The sequence below is a fragment of the Acanthisitta chloris genome, unplaced genomic scaffold (assembly GCF_000695815.1).
Source record: "Acanthisitta chloris isolate BGI_N310 unplaced genomic scaffold, ASM69581v1 scaffold14000, whole genome shotgun sequence".
In the NCBI taxonomy this organism is placed as follows: domain Eukaryota; kingdom Metazoa; phylum Chordata; class Aves; order Passeriformes; family Acanthisittidae; genus Acanthisitta; species Acanthisitta chloris.
The window spans coordinates 6,929-25,628 of NW_008650075.1; the positions used below are offsets into that span (position 1 = coordinate 6,929).

At 39.3% G+C, this 18,700-nt stretch overlaps 1 protein-coding gene across 1 annotated transcript in view; it reads left to right on the forward strand.

Annotated features, from left to right (window-relative positions):
• SLC2A9 (solute carrier family 2 (facilitated glucose transporter), member 9) overlaps positions 1 to 18,700 on the forward strand; it is a gene marked incomplete at its 5' end in the record, with an annotated part of 56,273 nt that overhangs the window by 3,035 nt on the left and 34,538 nt on the right. Inside the window, 4 exons of the mRNA XM_009083624.1 lie at positions 2,050 to 2,210; positions 5,631 to 5,755; positions 6,899 to 7,044; positions 18,137 to 18,269. Coding sequence (XP_009081872.1) covers positions 2,050 to 2,210; positions 5,631 to 5,755; positions 6,899 to 7,044; positions 18,137 to 18,269 — 565 coding nt within the window. The remainder of the gene's footprint in view (positions 1 to 2,049; positions 2,211 to 5,630; positions 5,756 to 6,898; positions 7,045 to 18,136; positions 18,270 to 18,700) is intronic.

An 18,700-nucleotide genomic window follows, 5' to 3' on the forward strand; every position in this document is an offset into this window, starting at 1 on the left:
TGTAACTATGGGTAAAGACAAGGGAAATATTTCCCTTATATTTAAAACATATGCATTAGATTTATATATATATATATATAAATAGATGTATATATCCCTTATATGCCTCTTATTTTTCTAACCTTTGCACTACAGCTGTAATGAACTGGGGCAGTTGAGAATATAAGATATTGATACCAGTCAGCTGCCTTTTCTTGTAGGCTTTGGTTAGGAACTAAAATTTTTGTATACAGGTTTTTGGTGAGACACTGGCACAGGCTGCCCAGGGAGGCTGTGGATGCCCCAACCCTGGCAGTGCTCACAGCCAGGTTGGATGAAGCCTTGAGCAACCTGCTTTGGTGGGAGGTGTCCCTGCCCAGGGACAGGGGGGGGGACACGATGATTTATAACATCCATTCCAACTCCTAAAATTCTATGTTTTTTGGGTTATTGAGACACCTTATCAAAATCCCAAAGGAGCCTTTCACAAAATTCAATGGATTCAAATCCACTGGATTTGTTCAGATTTGTTTTGTTTCATGTTCATCTCCTTAAAACCTATATGTTTCTAGCTTAGCATTTATTGGCAATGAGAATCCAGACATAGGTGCTGTACATATCAGAGCATCTATCTGTGACTATTGAGTCTTGTCATTTGTACTTTTCTTCAATACTTGCAGTTATTTGATGTCTCCTTCTAAATAACAAAGCTATGCTGAGAAAATTAATCATAAGACAAGGGGAGAATAATTTGCATTCTATTTTTAATCATTATCATTAACAAGAAATGCTAATAGTGTTCTGAAAGTGTGTTCTCTTAGTATTCATTACTATAAAAAATAAACTTCAAATAAACAAAAAGATCTCTGGCTCTAAATATAATCTGAATATTGGTATTAAAGAGAAAAGAAGTATTACCAGATTTAATGGCAGATTCATTTGGAAGCTTGCTGTGAGTTTCTTCTAAATGGAGCAAGCATCAGATTGACTTTTTTCTTATTTTTTTTCTTATTTTTTCCCCTGTCTGTTTAGAACAGATAGGATGGGGGAAATATCCCTGTCCTCCTTTTAATTCAGTGCACAAGAGGTCTACTAGAAACTTGATAGAAGGGAGACAGTAAGTGGTGCATTCTACCTCCACCTTTCTTAGGCACTTTGCAGATGGAGAGGTGGTGATTCAAACCAAATAATGTCCTCAAATCGTATATTCAAAGTGCCCAAGGCCAGACTTTAGGTAAAGTTTGAAATTCCTATTTTGAACAGGGAAAATGTAGTGGCTTATATTGTTGAGTCCTGTACCAGGAAAATTTAGGAGCTATTATATGCTGAAGGAAATCAAAGAAGAAACTGGGGGAAAGTGCCAAGATTAAACTTTGTGATATTGTTGAGTTTATTGGGGAGTGGTGACACAGAGAGCTTTGCAGACCATGCTGTGCCCTTTTGCTTTAGTGACTGCAACTGCCTGGCACTGTATCCTTGCCAGAGCATCAGGCACCATGGTGGCATTTCCTTGATTTCAAAATGGGAACACCATCAAATTGAGGGAGCCTGACTAAAAAAAAATATACATAGGTGATGTCTCTGCAGGAAATACAGAGACTATGTTAAAATGTCATCCTGGAGCTATGACACCTTTACCTTTTAGAAAGATGAAGAAATCGGTGTAATTAAACATCAGAGAAGTCGTTAGAAGTCATCCTTCAAAATCCTGTAGTTGTACTCATATGAGGAAAGCAGAAAAAGCAGAAAAAAGAGTATAAATGCTGGCACATTGAAGGCTAAAAAGTGAGCTGGTCCTGAACATTCATGTCTACCTGTAGTTTCTTTCTCCACCAATTTTGTGTCTGCCATGGTGTTACACATATGTATGCTTTGACTGATTCTGTTAGTTTTACTACAGTTGCATCTAGAAGTGAGGCTCCATTTTTTGGAGGAGGCAGGTAGAAAAGCATGGGTGATTCCTGCAAGCAAGCCACTGGGTTGTTTGTGATTTTTTGTTTCTGTTTCTCTCAGTCGTATTCTTGAAGTGTGATATTTTTACACGTGTTATTATGATGGCTTTTCTTTCAGTATATCAAGAAGTTTTACAATGAAACTTGGGAAAGAAGATATGGCTTCTCAGTGGATGAAGGCACACTGACCCTCCTCTGGTCCATAACTGTTTCTATTTTTGCCATTGGTGGCCTTGTGGGTGCCATCATTGTTACCCCAATTGTGAAGTTCTTAGGACGGTAAGTGTACTGAAAAATTTGTATTCTCTAAAGCAGTTTCTCACTTAGTCTCTCCAGAAGGATTGACTTTTATTTTTTTAAAAAACAACCCTTCACTAGAATGCAAATTTCAATATCTTTAGATCATGAAAGCCCATTTCTAAGAGATAGGAATTTCCAAGAGTAAAATTCATACCTTTCTCTCTGGCCTTCCTGTGCCTCCTTTGAGTCACAGGAGCTCTGAACGGGGCAGTGGATTGAGATGTCAAGGAAGTGGAATTGTCAAGAGTGCAAAGGGAAAATGCCATAAAATAGAAAAGATTTCACAAGGGACTGGCAGATTCTTGTTTCACAAGTCTGCTGAGTATCTTACTGTAAACAAAAAAAGTTATCCATATATCTCATTTGCTTCTTAACAACATTTGTTGTCATACAGTAATAAAAATTGACTTTTTTTTTTTTCCTTCCTTGTGTCAGTTTGAAGGACTAAACTAGGATGAAGTTTGTGTTTGGTCTTCCTCAAGCTTGGGGATGCTGTCCCTGTTCTATACAATGCAGTATTTGACCACAGAGAATATGAGTAGTTTAGGAATGTTCATGCTGGTGTGTGTTTGCATTTTTGCTGCAGGTACTAACTAGATATTTCTGTCAAATTTTTGTTTCATACAGTCTTCCAAAGAGAATTGTCAAGGTAATTTATAATTTACCTACATTTAGAAGGGTATAGAAAAACCCCACCACTGCAGCATTTGTCATGACCACTCATTTGGGTTTTTCTTAATTGTAAATTCTATAAAACTTGATATTTTTTTATCAGTTGCATTAGAGGAGAAGGTCATCATGGATGCTAAAATATAAGCATCAATCTCCAGTGTTCTTACTTCTCTGTTTTACATTTTTACTGTTTCCATTCCTTTAGATTGTATTCTGCTTGGTCTGTTTGTCCTTCTCCCAACCCTTCCACATCCCATTTTTCACCTCAAAGAGTATATTTTCAGGTTCTTCCGTTTCATGCTTGCAACAAGTCAGTATTCCCTTCTGTTATCCATTATTCATTAATTTATGCTGTCACTTCACCATTTGATTTTAAATTCTTAAATATTTTTCATAGCCACATTGCGTTTTTTTCAGTTTTTCCATTTCTTCTGCCAAATCATCAATTTGGCTTTTACACATGTGTTAAATATATGAAACTGTGCCTAACTCTGGCATTAATTTCCAGAATATTGCTGAGTCTTTATTAAAATAAAGACAAGTAAAAAATGGGTTCATTGAAGACTTGAATTTTTGGGGAAGAGTAGAACAGCTTTGTGTGTAGGTTTGTTAAAGTGATGGACGAACTCTCATAGTTGTACCACTTTGATTAGAGCTGGTCATATTACCAGGACAGACCTTTACACTTGCAGACTCTGCCCCTGTTTATGATGTTTATCTTCATTAAGCCATGAAAACAGCTCTGTTATAGATATGGGTTTGAGTGCTTGAGTAGAGATAGGAAGGAGTTGTGTGGATAAAGGCTGCTCACCAAAATGTGGTTCTGGAGTTTACTGATCACGGTGCAGTGTGTTTGTCTGGTCTAGGAGCCCAGACTGACACATCGTTATGGTAATTGAGGAGCACATGGTGAAATGTTGACAGAACAATAAAATGCTTTGCTGTTAAATTGCTCCAGTGTAGGCTGGAGGGTTGTGTGTATGGTGAGACTGAGCTCCATTTACACTGTCACAGAATCATGAGCTAAAGGGGATCAAAAGCATTAGTCAGAAATAATGTATGACTTTAGGAAGAACACTCTTGAGTCATATTGCTGTAAGATTAATAACATAATTTCCAAATTACTGCATTCCTAGGCCCTACTTACTTCAAGAGAGATGTAATTGTTTGAAAGGGAATCTTCATCCACATAAGCCTAAATCCCACATTCGAATGTGGCTTTGACATTTCATCATATAAATTCTCTTCTAACGAAGAGAAGCTACTGTTGTGTATCCTGAGCACCCAGAGCAATATGCTCAAGGGATTGCGGAGGCCAATGCTAGGGAGGCATAATGGTCTCTCCAGCCATTCACCTGCAGGCAGCAATTTCACAGACAGCCACTTAATTCCATTTTTGTGGAGAGATGTGTGTAAGGTAGCAGCAATTTTCTGAGTTCTGGGTGGGTTTTCTACTTAATCTTTCAATGAAGAATCATTGCAGCTGAGCTGTGGATCTTATATCTCTAACCACTCTTCCATTTGTTCAGGAAATGAGACCTTGGATGTGTCTCCTAGGGAGGCAGTAGATGCCCCAACCCTGGCAGTGTTCAAAGCCAGGTTGGATGAAGCCTTGAGCAACCTGATCTAATGAGGAGGTGTCCCTGCCCAGGGCAGGGGATTGGGACTAGATGATCTCTAAGGTCTATTCCAACCCCTGAAATTCTATGATTCTATGATGTAGTTGAATCTAACAGTCAAAGGCCCATGAAATCCTGCCTATCATTTATTTTCTAAAGCATTCTCTTCTGCAAGAAGCTATGGATTTACTTTGGAATTAATGAGTCCCTCAAACTTGAGCAGAAAGTTCTGAGAGATGAAAACTGTGAGAAACGGCTGTCAGTATAGTGTGAAGGAGAAATGGAAATGTTTCAAAAATTTTAATATATATTTTTGATTTTGTTGTTTAATGTTCTATTTAACTGTTGCAGAATGAATTAATTTTAAAAGTGAGAAATCAATATGTAATTCTGGTTAATTTCAACAATTTTTAGAAAAGGGTTGATTTTTAATACTTGTGTAAACCCAAATGTTTTTTCTAACTCTGCAAGCAGGAAATAATTTTCCTCAATGTATGTTTTTAACATTGTGGATTTAAGGATGAGTTATAATGACAGAAGTGTGTTATTGCTGGGAAGTTCTCAAAGTGGCAAAAAAAATATGTAGCATTAAAATGCCTCTAGTTATATCAGCTTGTTGCCATTTCAAGTGGATTCTTTGGTTCCTCCATACAGATATGTACCTAGAGTATGCTTGTTTATATTCATCTACAGCTTAGGGCATGGCACTTGGGCTCTTGGTATGCATAGGATGGCTAATTGCTGTGCCTCTGAAGTACAGATCTTTAGTTAGCTCTGATATGTTTTATTTTTAAGCTCTGGTATAGGTTTGGAACTGTATCCATTTGGGTGTAGCACTGAATTTTGGAACTCTACATAACATCTAAGAGGCAGAGTTTGTTAGGCACTTTTTATTTATAGATATTTAAGAATAATAGAGTCATGGAATAATAGAATTATCAAGGTTGGAAGATCATCAAGTTCACCTGTCAACCTACCATTGCCACTGTAACACATATACCACTAACTCATACCACCCAGCCCCAGATAATAGCTTACTGTGCTTTGAATATGACTAGATCTAACTGTCATGATGCTGGTTTCTACATAAATTATATTTTCCTTTTAGGAAATGTACATTACTGCTCAATAATGTGTTTGCAGTGGCAGCTGCATTGTTGATGTCCCTCTCCTTGTGGGCAGGGTCCTTTGAAATGCTTATACTGGGCCGTGTTGTCATGGGTGTTGATGCAGGTAAGCTTTGGTCATGTTCTACATGTCTGAAATGCTTGTGCTATGCATAAACTTTCTCCTCTCCCCCTGCTAGAACTTTCTTTACATTAAAAAGGCACTTCAGGGACTAACCATAGCCACACTGATTTCACTGGGACAAAACAGCAGACTAAAGGCTGGAGGATCTGATGTTTGGAGAAGACACTGGAATGGATGCTGATCACTGCTATCCACCCTGGTTCTTCCCCCACCCTTCATCTTCCACCCCTGGTAGAGCATATCTTGTTTTATGCCATGAAAATCCTTTGGCTAGGAGAGTGTAGCCTATTTCCTTACACTGCTTGTTGCCATGCGTTTAGAAGTTGTTGGACCCCATGCTAATACCAGCAGGATTAAGGAAGGTTTGGTACATCATCAATTGTTCCTAGCACTCTGATCTTCCCAGTTTAAAAGTAAACCATGGAGGCACTGCAGCTAGAATTAAGGGTCTCAGCAACTTCACAGGTCACTCGATGTGAAATTTTGGTGCTGGCTGCTAATTTTTGTCTCAGATTACCATCAAATGACTAAACTTCTGGAGCTGTGTAAATATTGTCATTGTACTGCCCAGGGCCACGCATTTTTGAGCAGGATTCTCACTTATTTTATGCCTACTGTGAAGAGTTCATTGCAGCTCTAAGCCTGTGTTGAGAGGGACATCTACTAATACTGTTCACAGTAAAAATATTTCATCTGACAGTGTCTGCTCTGACTCTCTGATATATTGTTTTGGGGTTTGTTTTTTTTCCTTACCCTCACCAGTGCTAACACGATTTAGCTTGCTTTAGGATGGGCAAATTTAGAACATAAAATCTGTTCTCCTGGTGGTTCTCATCTCTGAGTAACCTTCAGTGCTCCTCATGAAGTAGCAGCCTGTGCACATCACTGTAGATCTGTAACAGATAATCAATCCCATGGCTATTAAATGGTGCAAGAGTAATTAGACACGCAGAGAAAACAATTCATGTTACCTGTGGATAGCTATAATTCTGTTCTTTGCATGTTTATATGCCAGTCTTGCTAGCAGATTAGGCCTCAGACTCCTTTCAACAGATTTTTGTTTCATAGCTGGCATAATGAAAAGAAGTTTTGACTTAATGTATGGTTTCTTTTCTTTCTTCATAGGCATTTCCTTAAGTGCCCTTCCCATGTATTTGAGTGAAATATCTCCTAAGGAAATCCGTGGTTCATTGGGTCAGGTCACAGCAATTTTCATCTGTATTGGTGTTTTCACTGGTCAAGTCCTGGGCCTGCCAGAAATATTTGGGCAAGTGAGTATTTAACAGATATTTTCTGTCAAAGAACACAAGCATGATTTAAGAGCCATATTTTCATATTTTGACCGAGTTCTTGAAAAAATGGACAACAGAACCATCCTTTTTCTGTTTTGAAGCGCTTTGAAAAGTGGTTTCTTCCATGTCTTCTAAACGAATGTGTGTGTGACTGAGTTTGGCAGGCTGAGATTAACTTGGTGGCCACTGGATGTCATCATTACTCTGGATAAGTGAACTCGAGGTTTGTTCAGTCTGGCACTTAGAAATGCAGAATCACAATATGGGGAAGGTTGGAAGGAACCACAGTGGGTCGTCTAGTTCAACCAGGTACTTTCCATTCAGAGATGAATCTTCAAGGTGGTGTGGAGGAAACCTCTGCAGCAATCCTCTCACAGTGAAACCTGAACTCAGAATCCCTTCCAACAGCCTGCAAAAGTAGTAAACTGTTGAAAAGTGAGAAGAGCTTGTCCTCCTGCATCCATGCAAATTCAGCTCCTTTGTAAATACACAGTAACATCCTCTCTGACACTTCTATTTTTGTCTGAACAGCTCTCATGTTCTATCCCTTTATCTTTGGGGTCACTTACCCTGTTCAGCTCCCCTAAAAGCAAATGGTTTGATTCAATTTACCCTTTATTGAGGGTAGATTATTAATATTACAGAAATGCATTTACTTTTTTTGCTGTGTCCTGTCATATTGACATGAACTTGACAAATACAATTACATCCAGTTTTTAAAAGACAGTATAAAAGACTAGATGAAAAAAATTAATAATAATTGTAAAACCTAAATACAGGCATTCTTTTGGATTCTGAATATAGAGGGTTTTATCCTATTTGTCTCTAAAGGTACTAAATTTAGAGCACTGAGTTTAAAGAATGTGTTTTTAGCATGCAATGCTTCCCAAGAGTGATTATCCAAAGGAGAAAAACTAGAGCTCTGGCAATGGTCCTCTGCTGCAGTGGCTTGATATTCTTACTTTCTTTCTTCTGTATTAATTCCCTCCCATCCAACAAATCTCAGCAATGTTTTTTCATTCAATATTCTGATTCCTGTAGGTCATAACCTATGGGAAATCATATCTACTATGTCTCCACTGAGGTCTGGGTAATTACACGATGGGTTTGGTGGTCAGAGTACAGAGCATGATGACTTTTTGTGCTGGTGAACTGCTTCTATCCACCACCCTGGCTGCTGAGAGCTGTGTGCTTGTTTTCATGTGCTAGCATCTTATTTTAGTGTTCTGGAAGCCAGAGCCCTTCATTCTTCAGGAAGCCATGGCAACTGTAGATGACAACTTGGTGCAGACCCACAGGTGTGCAATGATGTTCTGCTGTAATGTGGGAGCTGAATTATTGCTACTGGATGCAAGATTATTTAATTCAGGGAATTTTTAGTTGTATAGCACGTGCAGCTTTCCTTTTATCTGACTGAAGGAAAAAGCAGATATTAAGATAAGGAAGAACAGTCTCAGACCTGTCACTTCTTTGAACACTGTCCTTCAGGTGTTTCCATGCTCTCTGTGATTCTGCAGTTCTACCAGGCCTATTTTCCCTGACAGATTGCTCCCTGCAAAGCAAAGGCCAGTGCATTGTAAACCTGAATGTTCGAATTTACACTTACTGTCTTGGGGAAATATTGTCTGGCCTGATTATGGCATATTCTGAGTAACCTTCCGTATCACTCTGTAATTAACTCACCTAGTTCCTCCTGCACCTAATGTCCTGCTCCACAGGTTTTCCTTAGCATGGTAACATCTTTCAAAGCTTGTAAACCACCAGACTGTCTTTTTCCATAGCTTCTGCTTGTTTAATGAAGAGGAGCTTTAATCTTTCCTTAAATGAGGATTTAGTTTATGATCACATTTGGTGTAGTTACAATGTTCATATATACATTGAGCCTCAGTATCTCTTTCATCAGCTCTTTCATCTGGGTACAGATATGAGAAAGAGGAGGAAAAAAAAGGTTTCACAGTGTGTATAAGTATTCAGGGCAGGTAAAGCTGAAATTGTTGCCATGTTTTCCTTAGACTTCTGCTTTGAGCCCCTTTCCTATGCAAGGTGTGTAAGGCTTTGCCAAGCTGCCAATGTTTTCCCCAGAGTTGCCCCCAGTGCCTGACTGGCTCTGGCTGCTTTTCTGACCAGAACAGCTGTTTGCCATAGGTAATGGCTAATGGAAAAGTAGAATTTTTTTTCCCTTTACTTTAACATTTCAAGTGTTTCTATGCACCCACAAGCTGCTCTAACTCTATTGTTGCACTGTTTCATAGTGGATAGTATGTCATCCTAAAAACCTTGCTTTGCTTGTATCCTAAGGCTTATTAGGGCAACACATGCTGAATAAACCCTATTGCTGCTGTAAGTGCTTCCAGAAAAAAAAAAAGTAGAGTGAACAGAAAGACTGTAAATTTCTCAGTGTCTCCGTCTCTCCAATGTAGCTTTGGTCATTCTGTTTTAAAAAGAGTGTAATCTTCTTACACACAAGGCACAGGAGGGAGCAGCAATGATCAGGGATGGGAAGTGGCTTCTTGAGGAGAGAAGTCTGGGTTAGACAGCTCTTATGGATAACCCCATGCTGGAGAAACACTCAAAGCAATGCAAAACAAAGTACACCAGAGAAGACAGAATTTGTCTGAAAGTGACATGCTGTCTTTTCTAGACTCTCCTCAATCTTTCTCTAAATACATTTGGAATTTATCATGCTACAAAACTGTTTTGTAAGTCGTTATGGTTACAAACTGTATTGATCAGATGTTTTTGTTTGTCACAGAAGCAGTATGAGTTGGTTTTAAATTACCCTATTTTGAGGATTTTGAACAATTTTAATCCATAACTGGCTAGAGATTACCTGTTTTTAAAAAAGGAGTTAGCTGGAGATAGGTCTGTGACACATGGTGACACTGGCCAAGTTGTTCTTCCCCCACACCTGATTATTTTAGCAAAGAAATTCTGTTATTGATATAAATATCAATTTTTGCAGCAAGTTGAACTAAATTTGGAAAAGGACCAGTGAACTGCACTATAGGTCTAGTAAGGACAGATCTCTGTGATGAATCTCTTTCGAGTTAGTTGTTTACACAAGTGAACCTTACTAAGGAATAATTGTGACTGTTTAAAAAAAGTCAAACTACACTTTTCTGTAGATGCTGTGTCAAACTCTAATTTTCTTTACCAGACCTCTTAAAAATGACTTATTTGCTGTGATAGATAGTTGTGCTTTTAGGAAAGTTTATATAGGAATTTTTCATTTACCAAGCTCTTTTAAAAGTTACTTGCACTAAAATAGGAAGTGATGGAATAGTTGCACAGCCTGTGCAGTTGAAGGCTGTTCTGAAAATAAGCTTTGATTTTGCTTGTCAAAGCTTCATTTTCAGTGTGATTTTTCCCTTGTTTTTTCTTTTCTTTTCTTTTTTTTTTTTTTTCTTAACTGATCCTTCTTTCTAAAACTCTTGACTCGGAACTAAAGATTCCTTAAAAACTGTCAGTAAATTATAGATGAGCAAAAAAAGCAATTCAGAATTGTTCTGGGGACCAGCAGGTGGACACCAATGACAAAATGATCGGTTGCAAATGCTTTTGAAATGAATCTTACACCATTAGCATGATAACACAATGTATGAATCAACCAGTTTCCTTATATTTTTCTGTGAGCTCTTTTGTTCTGTGTGTTTATCTTCTCCTTCAGCTATGATAGTGACTATTGTTAAAGATATTTTTCTTGCAAGTTACAAGTGAGAATTTACTTCAGAGTATAGAACAGAGAGCTCTGTGGCAATAAGAGACAGGTATACTCTTGCAGCTGCATGCAGAATCTTGGAAATTAAAGCATTCTGTTCACAGAAGATAAAAAGGTGTAGTTTCCTTTAGAGTAGGACAAAAGTATCCACTAGTTTAGCCTTTTCCAGGATCACTTGAATTTCTAAAGTATCCTGTTTGTGATAATTTCAAACATCTGGCTGTGTAGAATAGAAAAATATGACACCTTAATTCTGCTAGCTACACTTTAGAAATACAGCAATGTGAAACAAAATCTAGTTTGGAGGACAGTAATTAGTGGTGTAGCCCAGGGTCCAGTCCTGCTCAGTATCTTCATTAGTGACCTGGACGATGGTGCAGAGTGCACCCTCAACAAGTTTTCAGCAGATGCAGAACTAGAAGATGTAGCTGATGAGCCAGAGAGTTATGCTGCCATCCAGAAAGACCTCAACAGCCTGGAGAAATGAGCTGACAGGATCTTCATGAGGTTCAACAAGGAGAAGTGCAAGTCCTGCATCTGGGGAGGAACAGTCCCAGGCACCAGCACATGCTGGAAAGCAGCTTGGCAGGAAAGGACTTGGTGTTTGGGTGGACACCAAGCTGAACTTCAGCCAGCAGTGGTGGTGAATGGGTTTCTGGGTTGCAGTAGGAGGAATACTGCCACCAGGGAGGTGATCTTTCCCCTCTACTCAGCAATGTTGAGGTCCCACCTGGAGTGGGCTCCCCAGTACAAGAGACATGAATAGACAGGTGATCTTTCTACTCAGCAATGTTGAGGTCCCACCTGGAGTGGGCTCCCCAGTACAAGAGACATGAATAGACCGGAGAGAATCTGGAGAGGGACCAGTGAGATGATGCAGGTTTGGAGCACTGAGGAAAGGTTGAGAGAGCTGTGATTATGTTGAGGTCCCACCTGGAGTGGGCTCCCCAGTACAAGAGACATGAATAGACCGGAGAGAATCTGGAGAGGGACCAGTGAGATGATGCAGGTTTGGAGCACTGAGGAAAGGTTGAGAGAGCTGTGATTGTTCAGCCTGGAGAAGGCTCAGCTCAGCTCAGGGAGGATCTTATCAATGTGTATAAATAGATGAAGGGAGAGCACAAAGAGGATGGAAACAGGATGTTTTAGTGGCGCTTAGTGACAGAGGGAATAGACACAAACTGAAACAGTTTCTGAGCATCAGGAAACACTGTTTTTTGATTGGAAGTGAGACTGAGAGCTGGCACAGTTTGCTCAGAGAGGTCATGGAGTCTCCATACTTGGAGATACTCAAAAGCCATCTGGACATGGCCCTGGACAGGCAGCTGTAGCTGACCCTCCATGAGCAGAGGGAGTCAACCAGATGACCTCCAGACATCCTTTTCAATCTCAACCATTCTGTGAAATAAGTGTACACAGAATTGTATAGAACAGCTTAGAGTGTAAAGATCTCAGTGTATCCATGTTGAACTTTTGAAAAGTGATTTCCTAAGGTGCTTAAACCTGAGCTCAAAGACTTTAACTAAACTGTATGCCCAAATATGTGAGTAGTCTGTTCATTTCAGTAGAGCAGTTTATATCCTTAGTAACACGTTGATTTAACGGAGCTTATTTTAGAATATTGCTGGTTCTTGGTAAGATCCTAAGAGCAAAAGTTAGTGTAGAGCACAGGAAAAATAATTCCGGTCCCTGGTTGCAGGAACTTTTTGATCAGGATTTGCCAAAGTTTAGAACAAGAGTCTGAGGAGGTGCTTTCAAGTACTCCTGGAAACTGTTCTGCTTTTGAGTCAGCCTTGCAAAAGGCAACTCCAAGTTACCCTGGTCCCTGACAGTTCACTAGACTGCTGAGCTTGTACAGTGTTTCTTAAAAGCACAGAAGCAAAGTTGCTTTATACTCTTGTAGTAAAATGCAAAACTCTGAATGAGAGGCTGGAGCCTCCCCTGAAGAGTGTTTTAAACCTTCTGCAAAGGATGCAGGAGATATGTTGGTGCTTGTAAATGGCTGCTTAAATCCATAAGGGGATGATATCTGATAAGAATAGCTCAGAGAAACACCCTTACAAAGAACATCTGAATACAAAACAGAAAAATGTTTCAGTGCTTATTCAGATATTCACCAGATGTTTGTATGCCTTTCTGAGCCTGGATTGATGATGTGTATCTGGATGGAAATCTGTCTGTGCTTCCTGCAAACTGGTACCAGGCATGCTGATTAAAAATTGCTTGAAGTAGTGATTTTGAAGAAGGAAATCCTTAAAAAAATATTCTCTGGTTCTGTTGGAACAAGTCAAGAGGAGACTATGAAGTTCTTAAAAGGACTGGAGCATCTCCCCTACGAAGACAGGTTGAGGGAGTTGGGGCTGTTCAGCCTGGAGAAGAGAAGGTTGTGTGGAGACCTCAGAGCACCTTCCAGGAACTGACGGGGCTCCAGGGAAGCTGGAGAGAGACTCTGTGTTAGGAGCTGCAACAATAGGACAAGGAGTGACAGGTTCAAACTGAAGGAGGGAAAATTTGGGTTAGATATTAGGAAAAAGCTTTTTCCTGTGAGGGTGGTGAGACACGGGCACAGGTTGCCCACGGAGATAGGAGATGCCCCAACCCTGGCAGTGTTCACAGCCAGGTTGGATGAGCCTTGAGCAACCTGCTCTGGTGGGAGGTGTCCCTGCCCAGGGCAGGGGGTTGGGACTAGACGATCTCTAAGGTCCATTCCAACCCCTAAAATTTTATGATTCTATGATTCTTTTCTAGCAATGGGAAATTTCCTTCCCCTTTTCACAGTAACACATAAGGCATAAAGTTTCTTATTGCTGAAGCAATTTCCATGTCTTTATCAAGACTCTTGCACTTCATTACATGCTGTGAGGTGATGATCAGGGTCTTGAAGGTCACCTCACTCAAGAGTTAGGTGATGCAGCCAAGGGAAGATGCTGTGCAGGCACCAGGCAGAGATCCTTGGTCGTGCTGATAAGGGTGCAGAAATGCTCCCAGGACCCTTTATATTCATAGTTCAATAACACCCATGGGAAGAGGTCTACTCTGTCACATCAGCCTTGCTGGTGGGATGTGGTGGGTGTTGATATATTTCTAATGGTGACACTAAGTGAGGTATTTTGTTTATACCTGTTGTGGATTGGCTGAGATTATGTATTTACTGGAGATTGTAAATAATTTTTATTGGTTCCCTGAGACAGACACAAGGATATTCATTCATCCCTTTTCTGTACAAAGCTCATTAAGTAGTGCATGGGAAAACAGCTCTGTGTGTCTTCATGTTTGCAAACGAGTTTCAGTCTGTTAAAGTTGTGTTGTGAAGCTTCAGTTCCTGAAGTTTGAATAACACATGGCTGATTGGCAGTATGCAGTATTGAAAAGATCCAGGCTTGCATCATATTGAGTACTAGGATGTATTTTCTAGACTTGGTTTTCTTAGTTTGCATTTGAAACTGTGGGCAACAGGAGAAACCAGGAGGTATAGTCTTGATTAGTATTTTGGGGATTTTTTTAAGCTTGAAGTAAATGTCAAATTAAAATGAGTTGGTTTAGGGCTTTTGGGTTTTTTTGGGGGGGATTTTTTGGGTTTTTGTTTCTTTGTTTTGTTTTTGTGAATCTAAACCAGACTGTTTTGCCATTAAAAAAAGTGTTAAGATCAAATATTCAACAATTTCAGTTGTTTTTAAAACAACAGATGTGCTTGGGGTATTTTTAGGTCTGGGTCTTTTGTTGCTTTTTTTAAATCTTGATGTACCTTAACCTAACTTAAATAACTTCATTTTGACAAAGTATAATCACATAAAAATTTTCATCTAATGTGATTTCTAGATGCCCTGGAGCATTTTTATTCACCTCCTGCTGCAGCTCCAAAAGGATACAGGTGTCTGGAGTTGTATATGTGGCATCTGCCAGTCCCACAGGGACATCCAAGGCACCTGAGGGCATCAAGTGATAATATATGCTCATGTTTGAGGAACTGAATCTTATCCTCTTCGATTATTTTAATTCACTATTTTATTTTTTATTATTTATTGAAGTTAACCTGAGACTACCTGCATTGCTGAAAGGAAGTTTTTTCAGAAATTTTGCCTAGCTCCAACATACCTCTAATATTTCTTTGTAAAGGAGCTCAAGTACAAATGCTGCTGCTGATAATAATCCCATCTGAAAGCTTGAAATTTCTCATTGCTTTTCTCTGAAATGTTTATTTTTCTTGGAAATAAATAAGAAATGAAGACTACTAATGCCATGTAAGTGTGCAGTAAAAAGCTACTTGTTACTCCAATAAAACGTTGGGCCAAAAAACATCTTGGGAACTTGTAACAGAGACTTAAATTCTCTTTATCAATATGTACATGATGCAATTTAATGAACAGAAAAACATGGAACTTGGACACTTCCAAGGTTGCTTAAAGTCCTGTTCCAAAGGTGATTTACTCAGTAACAAAAACCTCCCACTGACTTCTGTGAATTTTGTATTAGACTTGTACAGCCTTCAATCTGGTGACTCTGTACTGCTTAATGTCTGGGAAGATACTGAGACTTGGGCAATCTTGTTGTCAGAGCTATACCTGTAGTAGTGACATGTAGAAATAAATATCCATGTGGGTGTAGAACAGAGGCAATATTCACATATTATCTGGGTTGCCTCTGAAACAAGAAGGTAAGTAATTCGTAACTCTGTTATTGAAACACATTTTGACAAAGTGGGTTACAGGAATGGTCATGCAAAGAGAAAACTGTGTCCAGCAGGGATGTAACTGTGAGATCAGAGGTCTTTTCCAACCTGATTGATTCTGTGACTAGTGTTCTCTGCAGACAGAAAAGGTTGTAGAAGTGTTTGGAGTGGCAGAAGGAAGGTAAGAGGAAGGTAGTTGTTCTGCACCTATTTGAGTAGCTGGTCTGAAGCCTGAGATATAGAAGTCCTCTTTTCTCAGCTGTCTCATGATCATCCCCACTGTGCCATACCCTTGACTCAAGGAAGAAAAGACAGTTCTAATCCTAAGAAATTATTTCCATCTCAGTGCTTTTTCAGTCCTTGGCCCCAGGCCAGTATGGTTGTTCTTTACTTTTAGGAATACTTTATGTGGCATGGTAGCAAATTAACAGAGAAATGTTGGGCTCATACAGCCTTCTCAGCTTTGCACACCCAAGTAAGTTTACTCAGCCAGTTCTGAGAAGGGATGAGATGTTTCTGTGAGGCAAAAACATATTTCTGATATGAGGTTTTCGTGCCAAGTCTCTGCTAGAGAGGACAAAACTCAATCGGTTGAATATAAGCACACAGTAATATTTTGTTGCCCTAGGGTACCTTAGATGTCCCTCTGGGACTGGCAGATGTGACACCTGCATCCTTCTGTGGCTGCAGCAGGAGGTGAGGCAAGATGCTTCAGGGCATCTAGAAATTACACTAGATGTAATTCTGTGTGTGATTATATTTTGCCAGGATAAAAATTTAAATGTGCTTCTGCATCTTAAAGAAACATGAAAAACTGCCTGTTGCAGTTGTGTATTTCCTTACTCAGTCTTTTTGATCCTGTCATCCATCTCATACTGGGATACTTAATAAGCCTCACTAAGTCTTTCAAAAAATGAGTGCCCATGCCCAGGTCAGGACAGCACTTCTTCCCAACTGTCAACAATTCAGTTCTTCCTATCAAAATTTATCTATGTTTATATTGTTAACCTGTTCTGTATTGAGGGTGTCTTCACGTTTTATCATAATCTTCTTAATTGCTGAAGATATTAAATGTAACTGGTGTTTAAATAAGTCATTGAGCTTGATATGGACCAGTAGTTCCCTGCCAGCAGTGCCTGCTGACATTTGCCCATGCCAGTTTCTTGTCAACCTTTTGATGGCTACAGTAAGTTTCATTTTCTGCATTTTAGCTGATGATTTTCTGACATTGTAACCTTTGCTTTACTGTATTCTGGTACAACTTAATCTTGTCTCATTTGCAATTGATAAATATAACCCTCACCCCCCCCTTTTATATCTCTGCAGCTTTGCACTATATTATATCAACCTTTAGATGAGTCTGTGGTTGTCAAACTAGCTCTACTATTTAGCTGTCTTTTGTAAATACCTCAAAGCCAGGTTTTTCATGCTCTAGCCTAAGCAAATATCCATAATGTGACAGTTTAAAATTAAAATTTTACCACCTTGACATGTTATTTGTACCAATTCTGAACAGGTGATGAATCAGGTCCCGTGTAATTAAAATATTTAATGCTCTTTTAAGTTTTCCCTGAGATAAAATGGGATGTAGTTGTTTTCATTTCTCTCAGCTGTGTCTGTGTGCTTCTCCTTACTGCTGACAACTGAGGCAAGGTGTTAATGTGTCATCTAAGTCACACCTACGCTGGTTTTTGCCTTTAGCTTTTTACTGCTTCTGAGCGTTGTCCCAGTTTGTGCCCTGTAGCATTCCTCCTTAAAGAGGTTATGAAACCATCCTTTTCCCTTCTTCTTTTAATTCTTTTTAGAGGGTCTGATTCAGTCTGATTCTCAGCCATTTTAAATTTATTTTAGTCCTCCTATTTCTTTTCTGTAGTGGGATGAAGAATTTTAACATGGATAATGTAAATTAAGTGAAAAGCAAGTAGAGTACACGTTCCATAGAATCATAGAATCACAGAATTTAAGGGTTGGAATGGATCTTATAAATCATCTAGTCCCAACCCCCTGCCCTGGGCAGGGACACCTCCCACCAGAGCAGGTTGCTCAAGGCTCATCCAACCTGGCTGTGAACACTGCCAGGGTTGGGGCAGCCACAGCCTCCCTGGGCAACCTGGGCCAGTGTCTCACCATAAAGCTGAATAGGCATCACCTGGTAAGTTTTGGAAGGGATGGAGAAGTTTCCATCAACTCATGCCACCAATGGCAAGTGGGAGCATATTTATGGGTGTTTACCTCAAGGTTTTAGAAGTTAGCATAATAAAAAGCAAATCAAAAATCTTTCATAGAGCAATGTACTGTTTCTTGCAGCTAATGGATAATACTATTGTGTGTGTGTATGATGTGCAGGTTTTATGTTTGACTGTATATATTTTACATGTATAGTTGTTGATGCTGAAACAAAGGAAAAACATGTTATGTATTGCTGTTTTCCAACTTCCCTGTGTCTCACTTCTTATTCTCATTCAGTTGGTGGCTTGAATTCTGCCTTCCTTGATCCTTGAGTAAGGTGATCTAAGGGGGAGGTGTTCAAACCACTTACTAAGCTCAGGAAGAGCACATTGCCCTGGTCACTGACACACTATATTGAATGATGAAAAATTACAAGGTTTCCCATCAAAGCGATTTTTTCTTGCCAGTATCACTATGGGACAGTATTACTGACTTACTTTTGCATCCATTTGCAGGAGTCTCGGTGGCCTTTCTTATTTGGAGCAATCATTGTTCCTGCATTGGTACAAGTCATCATTCTGCCTTTTCTTCCTGAAAGTCCTCGTTACCTCCTACTGGAAAAGCATAATACAAGCAAGGCAGAAAAAGGTATGATGTGTTACTTTCTTGCAGCAAAGGGTGTTTATTGTAGGGATGCAGGCTGGAAATATCTGATTCTGATATTACATTAAAAGCAGAATATTCCAATAGGAGATATTCTCTTTGCAATAATTTTTCTCACCTTTTTTGTTTGTCTCTTTATGTGTAAATATACCTCTGCTTTTAATTTTTTACAAATTAAGTTCTCCAACAAACTATTCTATGTAGCATTATGCATGGGATACAGACCTAGCCAAATCATCCAGCTATTGTGCATCACCCACTGTTATGACCTGATTTTTGAGAGCTGCCTCAGCCCAAATTAAGGTTCCAATGAGACCATATGCCAAAAGACAATAATAGGTAAATAAGAAAATAGTAAGGGTTTTATTCAATTATAACTATGAGAAAGAAACAGGAAAAAAGAGTGAGAGAATGAG